We start from the raw sequence: 17,340 nt of genomic DNA on the forward strand, positions 1-17,340 counted from the left end.
GACATGCCATATACAGGTTAAAAATAAACCAAGACGTGCTATGAATAACTCTATACTCATGAATGAAAAATAAAGTGAGAGCAGACAAATAAAGCCTGAACCAATAAAACTCTGATTTCATTCATATCTATTCACATCCTCTGCATAATGTGCATAGAGGAAAAATGAAAAGGTCAGAGACAAAGAGGGTACAGTTGTACTCAAGACAAATTTAATATTGTCAGATTCTGGCCTCCAGTTGATGCAAAAAATAACCCACTGAAAATGTTCAGGTAAAACTCTCTTAGCTGGCAGTGGCAACAATAATCCAGTGAAGAAAAAGACTCGTCCTTCCGTGTTGAATATAAAAAATGCAAACAGCGTGGTTCTGTACGGTTCACACCTGTAACGTGGTTCTGACTGTGACCACCAGCTTGAGCCAGGGAGGGAACTTGTTGATGGTTTTGGTGAGGAAGGACACGATGGTGTCTCCGTAGTCCGGCTTGTGGAACTCTGCCTCGTTCAAACCGTCGATGAGGATGATGAGGTCCTCCTCGGAGTTGATCTTCCTCTCTGAAAAAACAACAGCCGGCATGAAAACAGATGAAGGAAATCTGTGTATGAATGATGGACTGTAATGAAAAAACTATCAGCACCTGGGGCACCAAGGTTCATTCTTGACCTCATGAGTAGCAGATTAACAAGAAATAAATGATCGGCACAGGCACAAGGTCCAATTTGCTTTCAACCAAATCTCATGGCCTTCCTCAGCACATGGCAGCAAAACAAGTTTGAAGATGCAAATAGATACTTTTTTTGTCAAACCTTCCTTCTTTATTGGATAAAAAGCTTTAAATTTCACTATATATTCAAAAATGGATCATCACCGATTTTGCTTTCATGTCTATTTCAAATGAACAGTTTAATAAGTCAGGAGCCTTATAGAAAATTCAGCTCCAGCGCTGAGATTGTGAACTTTAATCTTGATTATATTGAGAACACTGTGAACAGGAGGCAAGTAATATCATGCACCGTCCTTGGTGCATGATATTACTTGTACCAAGGACCTGAGTCAAAGTATAAATTGGAGACAGAGGTCCGAACATGCATCAATTATAATTTGCCGAAAGCGCTGTGTTTGAATTGTGGAGTAAATAACTTTAAATTATTACAAATGCCAGATTATTATGAAGAATGTGCAGAAATTTAAACCAACTGAGCAAATAAATCAAGGTAAATGGAAGAGGCAGAATAACATCAGAGGCCTTTAAATCATTTTGAGCTATGGACGACTGCAGTTCTCAAGCTACAGTCGACTTAAGGTTTTATTTAATGGATTATTTACTTTATACAAATGATCTCATGCATCCAGTTTCCACAGGAGAGATAAATACAACGCAGGAGGCACATTTCTGTTGAAAAGTCAGCTCATGCAAAAAAGTCTATGCTGCATATCTGTCATTTTAAAAGTGCTCACCCCTTTGTTGAATTATATCACATGGAAATATTCAGATCCTTTCCTTAAGTAAAAGCACCATTACCACAATGTTAAACTATTCTGTTACAATCATACTTAAGTAGAAGCAGAAAAATGGCCCCTGTGAAACTTTATTTTATTTTTAATAACTTTATTTACAGTCAGGTAATTTCATTCATTCAGCAACAAGATAAAACTGGACTGCGTGAGATGATTAATGGGAGAGAAAAAACTAAATTCTGGTAGATTAATTTGAAATACTTCCATGTCTTTGGGTCTCAAACAATGACTTAAATGAAACCAAGTGTGAGTGTTAGAGGAGAAATGTCTCTGGATGAACTTTTTACATCTTGTAGGCATGTGTAATGTGATAAGGGACCACAACCAGACGCGATGCTTTTTTTTTTTTTGGAAGTGATAACAAGCCAAAAAGGTTGCAAACCACTGGTTTAATCTTTAACAATGATTTGTATTTTAATGATTTCTAGGTCAAATTTTAAATATTAAATGTTTAAAGTTGAGTAACTTCAGCTGCCAGATCAATGTAGTGGATTATTTCACTCTGTAATGTGGTGGAGTGGAAATATAAAATAACATAAAATGGAAATACTCCAGTAAAGTACTTCAAAGTTGTACTTAAGTGCAGTGCTCGAGTAAATGTACTTAGTTACACTCCACGGCTGCTGAAGCCTCTGGGAGTTGATGCACTTTTAGACTGCAAGTGTATTACCTTTGTAAAGTGCATCCAGGGGCTCTAAGACCCCCCTCCTGAAGGAGGCAAGGGGGTCCTGGACACAGGAGCGCAGACTCAGGATGCTCTGTAGGTGTGGCTCCCTCAGCAGCTGCTCCCTGTAGGCGACCAGGTGCGGCGAGCGGCACAGCAGGGCCGCCACGTTGTGCACAAACTCCGGCACCAAGCAGGTGTAGGCGTTATCTGCCTGGCAGTAGTGGTACGCCACCACCTGGGGGCGACAGAGAGTTGGGAGAAGATTGCAGCTGGGTCAGTGTAATGAAGTAAGAGCATTTCCATTCCCTCATGGTAATCCTAACCTTGACCAACCTCTGTGAATTGCAAAACTGATTGAAGATCAGTGTCAAGAAGCATGGGAGTCTGATGACACAATTTTAGAAATAACATTTCTTTTTTTTTGTTCACGGCTCTGCCGGTGCACAGTCGGTTTTCCCAGCATCTACTACAGCTACAACTCATTTGAGATTGAGTCAACTTCATGGTGGATGATTGCAGTATAATGAAACATAATACTTCTCGTTTCACTGTACGGTTTTAGCCATTAATAATTCATGGTTTCTGCCTGCCAAGAGAGACTGATCCGGAGTCAGCTCATGCATGCTCCTGTGTGAGAAGACTGTGGCATGAAGGAGTCAAGTGTTAACCCGTCATATTTCACAGCTGTGGACTTGAAACATGTTCAAATGAATGATTAAATGAACGAATGAATGAATAAGAACGTCATCTTAGGACGGAAGTGTAGTGACATTAGGAAGTAGCAGAGGGCGAGTGGATTTTCTGAGGGGTCAGCCGACTAAACAACAGCAGCAGGTGCGGCCAGGCGCTCCTGGGGACTGAGAGATCAGAAAGGGTTTGAATTTTCAGAGGCAGTGGCAGCAATCAGAGGGCAGTGAGAAAAAAAAAAAAAATATATATATAAATAAAAAGACTAATCAAAATGAAATGCTAATTTTTGGTCACAATGGAATAAAGGGCTTTAAAACAAAAGGGGTGAAAAAGGGAGTGAGCTCAATTATTAATGCACAGAGTTAACAAGATCTAATAGCTTGGCTGGGAAATGGCTTTCTGCAGGTATAAATATTTCATAAGGCTCCCTGGCAAAGTTGTTTTTTCTTTTTTAAACACATCTGCATAATGCATCAGGCTGGGACTGGGGATGCAGATGGCTAAGCAGCAGGGGAGGGGCACTGAGGTGCAACAGGAAAAAAGAGTGGGAACAAGAGCCGGTTGCACATATCATAAAGGTTTACGTTGCAGGAAGGTTACAGGAAGTTAAATACCCAAGCAATGTTTAAAAAAATTTTTTAAAAAAAGAGCTGCACAAAAACTGTAAAAACAAAGTCGCAGCTTATCGCCACCTATTCCGAAGTCTGCCACCTACAGAGGAAGCTCTGTGCCAGTCATGTGAAACATTGACTTTCCCTCAAAAGCTGGAAACCGCATCGTTTCTGACAGAACCCGCAGCCATGTCTGTGCTCGTATTTACGGAGAGGTGTTTTCAAAAGAGCATATCATTGCCTGTCCGACCACCTCTGTGGCCACCAACTGAAAAATTAAGACATAAAAAGGAGCCGTTTTAAATTATCTTGCAGTTTTTCAATTAGAGACAGACTGAGGCTCAGAAATTTCACGCTGAACCACAAACACAACAGAATTTCCTGCTATAATAAGATGACCATTGTGGTGATACAACTATATTTCCTTTGATGGAGAAAAAAAAAGGAAGGAAAAAAAACACTGACAATGCAGTAGTATGCAAATGAGGCCCTTGACACAATATTTGGCAAATGGATATGTTTTTTTTTTCATTTCACACAGCTGTGAAAGGAAAAGGGGGAAATGGAGGTGTGGGGAGGCAGAAATGTTCCTAAGTGGCTTGGGATTGTGCACTTATCTTCTCGTAAAATATGGCAATTAAATGAGAGCTGGAAATTTCATATTAAAATCACTACAAGTACACTTATTTTCGAGTAAATGGCTGAAAATAGATCATTTACATTTGTAAAACAAAGCAATGGGAGGAGAATGAGTTGGAAACGCACCAATTGACCATAAGAGAGTATTTAAGTGTTTAGAGACAAGACTTTTTTTTTTATCTGGAAATCAGAAGCTGACATGTGAATGTGTGTGTGACTATGAGTGTGTGTGTGTGTGTGTGTGTGTGTGTGTGTGTGTGTGTGTGTGTGTGTGTGTGCGTGTGCTCGTGCATGGTCACAGGTGTATCTGGTACCTGAGACGCCAGCCTCCTCATGGCTTCTTCCTGACGCCGCCTCATCTCTGGGGTCCCAGGACAGCTGCCTCCTCCCAGGGTGCCATGTGTGGGTTGGGGCTGGGTGAGAGGGAGCCCCTCTCCATCTGGACACAAGAAAACACACACACACACACACACACACATTCAGGTACAGCTCTAACTTGTGTCACATTCATGAGATCTTCTTTGACAGTTACTCTCAAAACAAACAGTCTTGTGAGTGGACCCCTACGTTTGGGTGAGGCCTGCGGGCTGTCAGAGGCGATCTGCCTCATGCGGGTGCCGTGGCAGCTGAGAGCCACCAGGCGAGAGATGATCGCCGTCTTGCCGAAGCCGATGTTGCCGACTACTACCACGCCGCGGTTGGTGCTGGCGTTGGGGCTGTTGAGGTGGGCGTCGATCTCCTGGAAGAGCCACTCACGGCCCGTGAACACGGAGTCCATGGTGATGCTGGGCACCTCAAACAGCAGAGGTTTGAGGGCGATGTCTTGAGGACGATAGGGTGCAAAACGCACTGTGGGGTCAGGGAAACAGATTGTATTAATGTGTTGCAGCGACAGTCTCCCCCTCTCTCCCCCCGGAAACTGAAATAGGGTGAGTTACTGTGTGTAAAAATATTAACATACTTATAATACTCACTACACATACTGTATATGATTTAAAAAAACATATTGTATGCAGCCAAACATGTAATCAATACTTGTATTTTCTAATAAGGGAAGTTGGACAGTTAGTTATTCAGTAAATTCACTACTGATTTGATTTTTTTACTCATTTAATTACAACAAAATAAGTAAGTGTATTTATGTTGATGTTAATCTAACATGTAACTATATCTAATAAAGCATAAAACAATGAAATTGATGTTTTTTCACATTAAAGATTGACATCACTGCAAAAACAATACTCTGCATCTTCTGAAATCAAATCTAAACTGATGGGACAATGTGTTATAAAATGTCGGGGCTTGGACCTAAATTTGATTATTTTTGGAAAAATAAAGTGTGTTCACTAAGATCTCACTGTGAGCTAAAGATAAAGTAGGGATAATGTAATATTTAGCACACTTAAAAGAGGAAGACTATCTTTACAGTTCATACTCATTATTCACATTATCATCTTTGGATCCGTCCCCACTTTGATTACAAACTTATATTTTACAACAAAACCAATCAAAATGAAGAGTGCTGTTTTATGTGTTCTGTCGCAAAGGAAAATTCGCAGAAAGTCAAAGGAGCGACTCTTTTAACAGCCACTGCCGACTGTTGATTTTACTCACTAGAGGGAGTCATTAAACTGAAGTCCTCCAGAGGTTGGGCATCTTTTCAGCAGAACATATGGACCGTTAAAGACTAATGAGGCTAAAATGAATCTGGTATGAACTTCTGAAGTTGTGTGATAAATTCAGTGTAAAATTTAGTCCGCTGCTTCTGGGTGTCATCTCCTGGGTCTCGTCTTTTAAACTGATTTGTGCTTTGAGAGTGCGCTCTCTTCTATGTGGTGCGTCGTTTCTTTAAATGTTAGATCAGCATCTGGTAATTACGCCTGATTTTGAATGTGAGTTGTACTTGAATAATACAAGCACTCTGCTGTGTGTGTGTGTGTGTGTGTGTGTGTGCCACTCCACTAGACTATTTGACTTGTAAAAGCGCCAGGCAGCAAGCAGGGCAACTGTGAGCAGAACGTGCCGCCTGATGCAACAGATGAAAATTAAAGTAACTTACGTGACTGGGATTGCCAGGCATGGGTGTTATTAGCGGAAGCTGAGACGAACAGCAAGCAAAAGACAGACAGAGAGAGAAAGACAGAGAGCGAAAGCAGAAACAAGAGTAATGAGAGAGGGAGGGGAGAAAGAAAAGGCAGTGAGGACAGGAATGGCAGCAGTGTGCAGTGTGTCAGAGCACAAGGGCAAGGTGTAGCTCAATGAAAGAAAAAAAAAACAAACAAAAAAAAACAGAAGAGGAAGCAGCAGGAGCATCATCACATCATGATGTCAGAAATAAAGGGGAACCACCAGACCAGGGTCGATTACTAATTGAAATCCTTTGAATTACGCTGAACGTATTGCTCTGCCTGTCTGCAGGGAAGGCTGGGGAAGGTTTGCACTTTTGGGAGAATCTAATTGGTTCCAATGCGCCGGGCAAGATCAATCAATCCCTATAAAAGTAATTGAATCCAGTACTGGTAGTAATTCAACCCTGGGATGGGAGGCTCCGACCTCAACTCCACAGCCTATTGTGTGTGTATCACAGGCTGCCAAAGTTAGACACATCTAGAGCTGCACGATATGCAAACAAAAATCATACTGCGATCATTTTGCCAGATAGAAAGTGTGATATGAGTCACGAATTCAGCTGGAAAGATCGTTTTTGATTCATTTTCACTAAAGATCTTTGATGATGATGTGACTGCTGTTGGGGCTTGTACCAAAGAGAATATGATTTGCAGGCCGGGGCGTCTCTGTAGCACCACAACCCTTATTGTGCTAGCAATGCACAACAATGTTGTGACACATTTTACCTAAACAGCTCCTGCGATTTGGATATTGTACTTGGCCATATTGCGATTTTGATTATATTTCAATTAATTGTGCGGCCCCAGTCACATCTGAACATAAAGTAGCACAAGAAAGTACAAGAAAAGACCCAAATCTGAGTTATTACACAGAAGCCAGTTCCAGATTTTCGCCCGTCTTTCTTTCGGCTCCTTCACTGAGGTTAAATTTGATCAGATTCGTGCAGAGAAATCGGCTGCTGGTCAGATGATAGCCGGTGCAGTAGTTCATTTCACACTCTGCAGCATACAAGCAATAAGCACACTGTGAGGCAGAGCTGTATGTATCATATATTAGACTGGAGGGATAAGTGCAGAATCTTCTGCAGGTACAGTAGAGCAGAAATACATCAGAGGCCAGGCAGGGGCTGAGTGTTGCATTAGAGCCGTATGTCTTCTGCTGATTTAGAGCATGGCTACATGACATAACGAGCTGATATTGCTCTTAATGCATTCTTTTACCACACATCACCCTAAAGTGCGAGCGCGACTCTTTTCCAGGAATGCTAATTATAAGCGCAGAATGAAAGTATATCATACAATACTTATATACAATCAGCAAAAAGCGCAGATACACCTGAAAGTGGGTGGAAAGCTGCACTCGCTTTATACTGAGGACACAGAGCCAGCGCTGCGTTTTGCTGCACTGAGCTCTGTGCCAGCTGCAGCCCAGTGTAATAAAAGACATTTCATCCATATTCCCCAGTCAGATTATTTTAGCGCTAACTCAACAAACACACACACACACACACACACATACACACACACACACACACACACATGAACACACAGAGTCAGAGAGAGACTGACTACTCTATTATGTCTATTATTCACAAACTGATGTAATATTCTTCCAGTTGGATGTCATATAGTGAAAGAATGGACATGATGCAAGTCTGGTGGTGGGAGAGGCAAAAACAACCCCGTGCTGCCATTTTTAATACCACAGGCCAGCGAAGTAAGAGGCTAAACACCCAAAGCTACTCTGTTTTAAGTGGCGCTAATTCAATTATCCTTGGGGGGGAGTGAATGCCAAACGTGCCTGCAATGCTCCTTCCGTCCTCATGGAATTACTAAACACACCCTCACACTATCAGGCGCCATCCTCCAAACGGCAAACGATTACACCTCAAGTCGTGCATCCACTACTGCTCCACTGTGTCAGGTATTCCAGGAAAACATGGCAGCCATGTTGCGAACGGGGGCTGAGGGAGTTGTTTCCAGGCTGGTGAAAGTGAATGTGTGTATGTGCATGTGTGTGTGTGTGTGTGTGTGTGTGTGTGAGGGATGGATGGATGGCAGTTGCTCATAATCCTGCCCATAACACTCCCCCTCAGGCAACGTTGAGCAAGGTATCACCCCCCCAACCCCCCACTCCTCCTCCTCCTCCTCCTCCTCCTCCTCTACCACCAGCCCTCCATGGCCAGACGGAGCGAGAGTCTCAGACGTTTTAATTATTCACCAGGTGAGGATGACTCACGGTGGCTGAACAGCCTTGAGAAGGAGGCAGAAGAGGAGGAGGAAGATGAGCTGCAGAGGAGGAGAGGAGAAGAGGACGGGAAGTGGAGGACGGGGACGAGAGGGGAGGAGAAGAGGAGAGCAGAGTTGGCACGGAGGTGGGGGGAGGAGCGGAAGTGACGGGAGGAGGAGGGGAAGCAGTTTGGGATGATCAGTCTGCTTGCTGTTGAGGGGTCTGGGGAGTGCGACGATGGGTTATCTTAGGTCAAACCAAAGACATTTCTCATGGCTGATGTGGGAGTTTGCGGATGTGTGAGTTGGTCTGGTTTTTCAGACACACAGTTGAAATTCCAGTCATTTCTTCTAACACTGGCTGTGGAGCTACAGCAGCATATGCAACAGCATCTTACATAATTTCTGTTTAAAAAAAAAAAGAAAAAAGAATCAAATCTTATGTAATTTGCACAGTAGGCTTAGAGCAACATAATAAACCAGAATGTGCTTATGGCTGATGCATTTGTTCAGAAAATATTCTCTAATCTTCCATGTGCCTGCGAAGTTTCACTTAACACAGACTATTTTCTTGCTGGCGTACTATTCACTTTCTGTTATGTTTTACAGCCAAGCAACACAGAATCATTATGTCAATATGTTATATAAGAAGCAAAGCCTGCAACAGAACTCCAAGACAGACTGACATATCACATCTCACAGACCAGATTGTTTTAACTGAAAACTTATCAGATTAACGGAAACAGATTGGTATCAAACAAAGTGAACTGTATGACAGTTAGAGACTAGATAATCACCTGAAACTCGTCGTTGTTTTGTTGTAAACGTGTTTGTGCACTGTCATCGAATCTAGACTGTTATCTAACTCCCTGGACTGAGGCAGCAATAGGGGCCTTCTTTAGTCTGCGTTTGCTATAAATACATGTTTACTATAAACAGAACTGTGATTCTAATTAATGCAGACCTGCAGAGTCTGTCAATATTCAGACTTAAAATTATAAGGCTGGTGTTCTGAATTTTCCCACTGTCAACAAAGAAAAACAAAGACCTTAGTCTGTCCTTCAGTACTTTCTGATTCCCAAGCCCATTGGTTCCTACTGAAGATGTAAAGGGTCCTACAAATGTATAGTTTCAGCTGGGCACTGCAGATTTTCAGGAGCTCTAAACTGTATCAGGCTTTGGATACAGAGAGAATACTTGTCAGTAGGATCAATTCATTTTTGTTTTTTTTTTGGTTTTTTTAAATGAGATTTGTTGGCAATGAGAGAAAATATTGTATATCAGCAGCCTTATCTTTTAAATGTCTAGTCAATTAAAGTGCTCAAAACTATTTCTATGACTTATTATTCATGTTTCTCCCCTGTTAGGAAGTATATATGGGAGTAATAAACCCCTCCTGGAGTTCAAAGTATTTTCAGCAGCCAAAAGCTACAACCATCAGCCAAAACAAGGCCTGTTCTGTGTATGTGAGCACAAGCAGAAAGACAGGGGAGGGAGGGAGGAGGGACAGAGAGCGACAAAGACAAAGAGAGGGAGAGTAAAGATAAACGAGGGAGAAAATATGTGTGCAGTGTACAGTTATGTGAGAGAGTTTGCGGTGAAGAGATGAGGTGGGTGGTAAATCTTAGAGGTAGGCAGGCAGGAGCACAAGAAGGTCCATTACAGTCTGACTCACTCTCCTCAAAACAGCAGCACAGCTCGGGCCCCCGATGGCCGGCATCAAAAGAAGAAGCTTCGACTAAACCAACCAGAGAGAGAGAGAGAGAGAGCTGCATCCGTCAGCTGGTTACCACCTGACCAACACAAAACCAGCAGTCTTCTTCTCCTCTAGTTCCTCTGTAAGTCTGAATCCAGCAGCCTCTCGTAGAACGAGCCCCGTTCTGTGACGCACTATGAGTCAAAATATTTGCACTTTCTGAGGCTAATAATAATGAAATAAATCAGGTATCAGAAAACAGATTCATCCATCTGTCAGGTTTTTTTTTCTAATTTGTCTGTTTGATAGATTGTTGTCTACTTAAATGTCCTGGCAATAAGAAAATGACATGATGCAATATCTTGTGTGAAACTGGACATTTTGCTGCAGTATGGTTCATCCTCCTGAATACCTATAATGTATTTAATAGCAATCCAGCCATTAGATGTTACGTGGAGAACGGGCTGATGATGGTGTGGGTGGTGCTGGAGGAAAGATCATGGAGTGTCCCTGGTGGAAAAGGTTCTGTGGAGCGTGGATGTGGTCCATTAATTTCACTTTAGTTCACAAAATCGTGGCTCATCCGTCCTGAGGGCACTGGTTATCCTGCTCTGGTCCATGTGATGTAAACATATAACCAATCAAGTAACCAACTTCATTCAGTGGCTCCCTACCTGTAAGTCTACTACCTTAAATTTCGGGAATTAAAGCCATTTGGAATTTCGTCTGGGTGTGATCTGCAGGGAAAAACCCTGCTCCTCAAGTCGCTCGCCTCCACGTCCCGTCTCCCTCTGTCTCGTTTTCTGTCTCTCCTGGTGAGACCGCAGGAGCAGTGCACTCAGGGAGGCTCTGACACTGATCCGAGGAGGCAGGAAGCATGCTAGGACGCAGTCGGATGGCTTGTAAACACACTTGGCTGCCCTTAGAGGACGAAGGTTGAAACAAGTGGCTCTGGCAGCAACAGTGAAGCTTTGAGAAGAGCTAACTCTTGCCTTCCCTCTTCTCTGCCCCCTCCCCCCCTTCCCTCGTGTCTATCTCCATCTCTCTCCTTACCTTTGTCTTCCCTTTTAACGCTCTCTCACTGCTGTGTGCAGCTAGCCGCCCTCGGGCAGGGGAATCACATCGCGGCTCAGTCGAGCGCACTCTCAGCTAAGTGGGGTCTTAACATGTGTTTAAAATACACAGGGACACATATTTGTGTTCGCTTGGATGGCACAGGGCTGCCATTACGGTGCTCATTACTGGCTAAGTGACAGAGGAAGAAGGGCGAGGGGACACATAATGTTGTGACATTAGGCCATTTGGCCATTTGATGAGGAGGCCGAGGAGGCGCTTGCTGTGTGCGAGACGTGCGCGATGTGCAGTGAAGCGCACACTGACTGTGAATGTTAAGCATGGAGACAAATTTTAGCTTAGCGGTGACACAACCTGACAAAACGCTCTTTGTGCATTCCCTCAGTCTCTCTCACTCTGTCTCTCACACAGACACACACACGCACACACACAAGGCTACAACAGCTGACGACCTTCGATCTGAGAGCATAGCCGTACAGTACATGCAGACAATTGCATCATTTGCAAACTTCAAATCAACCACTTTCAACTGACTTTCATTAGAATTTTAAAAACCACTCGCTCGTCACGCAGCGTCGCCTTGCGATGCTCAGCTGCCGTTTGTGGATGAAACACAGAACAGAGTCCTATTGTTCACTTCTGGACTGTGTCTGATGTGAAGCAACTGATTAATCGCAGCCCAGCCCGGAGACAAAACAGCCTTTTTAAAACTAAAGTGAGAGTTAAATGATGGTGCTTTTCACCTGTAAAAGCACCTCCACTGTCACCAAGCAACATCTCCTGCTGCAGACGGCGGCTTGTTTCTTTCTTTTTTTTTTTTTTCTGAGACTTAAGTCATTATACATGCTGTCCTGGTAGCTTTAGGGTTGAAGACTCTGACCATACAGTACAACTGGGGAAACCTTTGCTTCATGTCATCCACCATGAAATACTTTTTTGTTTTTTGTGAATTTTAGTGTATAGTGACAATGGAAGTAGAGCCACACAGAAAACAGGAGGGAAAGAGAGAGAGAGAGATGAATGACAAACAGGAAAGATCCCCATCTGAAATCAAAGGCAGGACACTGTGAGTTTGCATCTTAACCACTCAGCCACCAGGACGCCCACTACTCTTGATATTTTTGGCTGTATTTTCCTCCTTCTTATTCTACTACAACATGTCCTTCATATCTGGACGCTGCATCTGAACCATCTCTGTTATGTGTTCATTTCTTCATCTTGTAAACGTATTGGATTTATTCTGATGTCAGTGAAGCAGAGACGCGTCTGTCACGTGTGCAGCTCACATGGCACAGAGACACTGGACAACATCACTTAGTGGAGGCAGCACCGGATGCACCTCACAGCTTTCAGTGGACATGAGGAATAAGGAGGGTCTGTGTGTGTGTGTGTGTGTGTGTGTGTGTGTGTGTGTGTGTGTGTGTGTGTTGCTGCTCACCTCTCAGGTCCTGCCCAGAGCGTCCCGGCCCGCAGGTGGTGCTCTGCCTGGGCATGCGCAGCGAGGTGCGTAATGGAGTGTGTCTCTGCTCATCCAGGTATGCCAGGTCCTCCAGGTGGGCTGAACTGGTAGCTGTAGTTGTGTGTGTGTGTGTGTGATGGAGAGAGGGAGACAGAGGGGGAACAGGGAGGATGTTTCAGAAAAAGAGGACCAAAAAAAAGATATTATTGTCAACATTTATGTACATTAGGAGACATATGTAGTAAGTAAGCCCATAATACACACAGAAAAAAAGATGGCGGTGGTCGTGCCAGCTCCGGAGGCCGTTGTAAGGCTCCCGCTCTCATACTTACTAACTCCTACAGGATAGAGCAAGCCAGCCCTACATGGTTCTGTCCTAAAATTCCCTCCTCTCAGTGTCTGTCACGCGGCATGGAGGCAGATGCCATCCGACCCCTCTCAGGATTAATTAGCTCAGCAGACAAATGTCTTATTCATGGAGCGAGTGCCGTCTGACGCTGGCTGCCGAGTGTTCACACCACGCCGTGTCTTCGGGGCCAACGCTCGAAACCAGTGAATGTCAAATGGGATCAGACGTCACCAGCGTGAGTAAACAGCGGACTTGATTCACCGTCGCACCTGAAACCCGGGCGGCTCAGTCAGAGGTGAAGGAAGTGAAAGGATTGAGACTCTAGTCTAAACAATAAAGTCCAGGAGGGATTAACAGTCTTAACCATCCAGAGGCTGGTGGTTCCTTGATGGGTGAGAGCTGAGTCACCGCATCAAGAGGAGACCGAGGCTGGGGTCGTTTGGGTTATCACTGATGACAGAAGCCAACTTTGACAGGAAAACAGACACAAAATTAACCACGATAATAAGGAATAATACTCATAGCTGTTGCCTTAATTTCCATCTGTTAAGACAACACTTTATTCACTATAGTCATCTCTGAGATCTGGGTCTGATCTGACAGGTTTTGAACCTTTATTCGGATGCAAACCCAAAAGTGAGTGCAACTGAAATGTCAGTAACAATGCCTCAAAGCACAGGGAAACAGGAAGTTGGTCTGTAAACTGTGGCAGATAGTTTACAACAGACAGTTTGGTAATAATTTTACAATGTACCATAATTTTCTCTGCCATATAAACCTGATGGGCATGGAGGTTTGTTTAAAAGCTGTCTGATCCTCTGGCTGTTTCCTGCCCCATTTGACTAATGTGTTCCCACATCTTGGCAATTACCTCGGTGAGTATGTTGTTTTTTTTTTTACGGTTGATGGAACTGATGGACGAAGCAACGAAAACAAAGTCTAAGTTGCAACAAGCTCAATTGATCCTTTACTATTAATGATTTCAAAATAAAGGATTTATTTGAATCAGAGCTGGGAATCCCTTTTCTCTAACACTATACCTTAAATACTCTGAGGTTCCTGAGATCCCACATCAGACTCAAGGAGCTGGGGAACGGTTTGCCTGGCAATGCATTGCTTCTTCTCAGAGATATCCTCCGTCTCTTTCTTTCCGGTCTGTCCAAAAAGTGAGGCACAATAATCCCTCCAAGTGGCAGGGGTCGGAGCCCGCCACCTCTCACCGGCGTAAAAATTACCAGCACACCGCCACTGATCCTGTACTGTCCTCAGTTCAAAGAGTAGTTACTATGTTGCTGGAGTTAAGCTCGGCGAAGTACTAAGCATGTGTGTGCCTGTGTGTGTTGCTGACTGCCTGATTCACCCCAGCCGTAGACCCAAAAATGAGCCACATGGGTTTCCCAAAATGGAGGGAAAATGGCAGCTGAGAATGCCGGAGGCTTGGCCCTGATGGGAATGGATGCGCTGGTCATCCAACTGGGCTAAAAGTGGAGACAGTGAAGGCATTAATCTGCTGCTAAACCAAGGAGGAATGACTCAGGGCTACTGAGCTGAAAAGTTTCCTTTTTTCTTCTCTTCTCTTTCAACTGTGTTTGAATGTGAAGACTCAAATCTGTGTGCTCATCATCTCTATCTGCAATGCAGCAGGCTGCTGGGGATCACATTCACAGTTCCTGTGCCAATGCGCTAAGACTGCACACATAGGGGAAAGAAAGAAAGGATGGAGAGTGAGAAATAAAAATGGGGAGTCAGTGGACAGAGTGAGAAAAGTCCAACTGTGCAGCCGAGAGCTCAGCTGCACGGGCAATGACAGCCACATCAGACACTTCCTGTTTGAAAGAGTGACTGATAGCATGAACGCATCCATGCACACACACTCACACACACTCACACTCACACACTCAAAGACCAGCTGGGCTGCCGTCCAGAGCCAGTCACAGTATCAGCCGGGGAGCCGACTAGTCATCTCAGATATGAGGTGGCTGCTGGCGCTCTAAACGCCTCAGCATTCTTCTCACATCTCCCCGAGAGATAACCTGAGATGATAAATAATGGGGGTCCTTGTATTTAAACAATAATATTTCCGGGAATTATACGAGTATATGAGCGGAGGTGGAACCAGGGACAAAGAGGAAATCAGGAAAAGATGCTAGAGAAGGAAATCAATGACACTTGTCCGCCCTCCAAACTGAAAAATGCCGTCTCGGGTGAGCTGTTATCTTCATTTAGTGAATTTAGAGACTATAGAGTGAGAATCTTTACATCCCTTTAGTCTCTGTATGAGTTGGAAGGGATTCCTCAGTCCCCAGGCAGTTACATAAGACGGTGCATATACAGTACAGTATAACCATCAACATGGCAAAGTATTAAAGGGTCAGTTCACCCAAATTACAAATTACATTTTCTCATTTTCTTTTTAAGTTTAAAGTATATGTCAAAGTCTTGAGAAATCAATGTCTGATACTTGTGCCTCAATACATCAGAGATCATTGCAAACTACTCTACAATAGATAGAGTCCAAATAAAGACTTTTCTATCCACAGGAAAAGGTGACTTGATTTTCTTTTTTATTACTTTTTTATTACCACAAACTACAGTACTTTTCCTTTTTTGTGTTGGCAGCAAAAGATAAATATCTCAAAACCTGGACAAATCAAACTATTTTTTAATTTGGGTGAATCAACCCTTTAAAAACGGCCAGTTTACAGGCCTGTTCAGGTCGGGTTATGATGGAAGTTGTTCTGGCTCTTACTGTAATCACATCTCTACTAGTTGTAACTGCGGTCTGTATATTGTGACATCTTTCTCTGACCCTCACCATCCATGGCATTGCTTCCTGGACAAGCCGTGATTTTTTTTTTTTGTTTAAATGCAAAGACCTGTAGATCATATATCATGTTGTATCCAGATACAAATAACATTCAAATACGAGACAGAAACAGGGTTTAAAAGTCAGGGTATCTTCTCCATATCAATTTTAATTATTACTTTTTCAGTCATCTTCCACAATTCCTCTAAATCCTTCCTCAAATAAATCTCTGGAGTATGCATTTCTACTTTCATTCTTTAGAGTTATTAGCTCTATATGAGTCACTCCTCTTGTCTTTACTTGCTTGCAATTTTTCACTGAATGAAAAAAAAAAAAGGGCAATAAAGACTCGTGGTGTTTAAATCCTAGCACCATGAAGGTAGAGAGAGAAGCAACTCTGTTTCGGTTACTCCTTCCTCCATATCCATCTTCAGCTCTACCAACGCACTGCCATCATTAGGTAATAGAGTAGCCCCCTCCCGTCTCGCTCTCCTCCCCAGTCGCCTTCTGCTCTCACTCCATAGCTCTCTCTCCCTCTCTCTCCCTCTCTCTCCCTCTCTCTCCTCACATCAAAGCGAGTCTCTCTGTCACTCTGGGGGATAGAAACGGTTAATGCCTGGGGCTTTGATGTTCCACTGCTGTGTGAGCCCAGCCAATCCTCAGCCTGCGCTTGCCTCCCATCCCTACATCATCTAATAATTCTTTGTGGAGGAGAGAGAGTAAGAGAGAGAGAACGAAAGAGAGAGAGATTATGAAACTCTCTTTCACTCCTCTTCCACATGCACCCATCTCCCTCTCCTCAATATGGAATTCCTGTTCCTGACAAATACAAATGCCATCAGAAAAGTCATCTTTTTTTTTTTCACTCCCTCTTCATTTTATTTTTTGCATCATCTGCAGCCTATAGTACGTTTTTTTAAAGCCCGTCTCCGGCTCGCTCGGTCTCCTTTGAAGGTTCGGGTATTGAGGGGCGGAGATGAGATCGAGGGTGAATCTCTAAACCCGGCAGAGTCTCTGCGCTGCCAGACAGTGTCAAACAGGAGAACATGACCAGCATAACGAGAGGGTCAGAGCTGCAGCGACGGCCCTTGTCAGGCGTATTACAGTGTTTAGTGAAATATAAATGTGAGTCTACAGTACGTGCACGCGCACTGTTTTTTTCCAGTGGGAGTGGGAGAAGTGCATAATAGAGCTCATCGTCTGTAACAGCCTCTCTGATGATGAGAACAATAGCACAATCAGGCCCATTAGGACTGCCTCAGTGTTATGAAACTGACATTTTTCCTGATATATTTACTGTTACTTTTGGGAGCCTTTTTTCGAGGCAGCTGTGGCCCACAATAACAAACACACATCAATGAGACCTCTGTCAGCAAGACAAATGCCAGCTTTTCTATGTGATATTCTTCCAGCCGCAGTATGTTCCTCTGCTGAAGCTGTTTTTTTTCCCAGACTGTATTATTCTGCTCTGTGGT

The 17,340-nt window shown here is 43.6% G+C and overlaps 1 protein-coding gene across 8 annotated transcripts in view; it reads right to left on the reverse strand.

Annotated features, from left to right (window-relative positions):
- The window catches only part of tanc2b (tetratricopeptide repeat, ankyrin repeat and coiled-coil containing 2b), a 141,995-nt gene that overhangs the window by 19,958 nt on the left and 104,697 nt on the right, over nucleotides 1-17,340 (reverse strand). For 6 of the 8 annotated variants that reach the window (XM_071463497.1, XM_071463504.1, XM_071463499.1 and 3 more), the window contains 6 exons: nucleotides 12,690-12,821; nucleotides 6,183-6,221; nucleotides 4,691-4,972; nucleotides 4,438-4,562; nucleotides 2,187-2,418; nucleotides 383-552 (listed from right to left, as the gene is read on the reverse strand). In XM_071463497.1, coding sequence (XP_071319598.1) covers nucleotides 383-552; nucleotides 2,187-2,418; nucleotides 4,438-4,562; nucleotides 4,691-4,972; nucleotides 6,183-6,221; nucleotides 12,690-12,821 — 980 coding nt within the window. The remainder of the gene's footprint in view (nucleotides 1-382; nucleotides 553-2,186; nucleotides 2,419-4,437; nucleotides 4,563-4,690; nucleotides 4,973-6,182; nucleotides 6,222-12,689; nucleotides 12,822-17,340) is intronic. The other 2 variants (XM_071463506.1, XM_071463498.1) reach the window with 1 other exon arrangement.

Source organism: Trachinotus anak, unplaced genomic scaffold (genome assembly GCF_046630095.1).
Source record: "Trachinotus anak isolate AG129_WGS33_773 ecotype Australia unplaced genomic scaffold, CSIRO_AGI_Tana_v1 ptg000025l, whole genome shotgun sequence".
In the NCBI taxonomy this organism is placed as follows: Eukaryota; Metazoa; Chordata; class Actinopteri; order Carangiformes; family Carangidae; genus Trachinotus; species Trachinotus anak.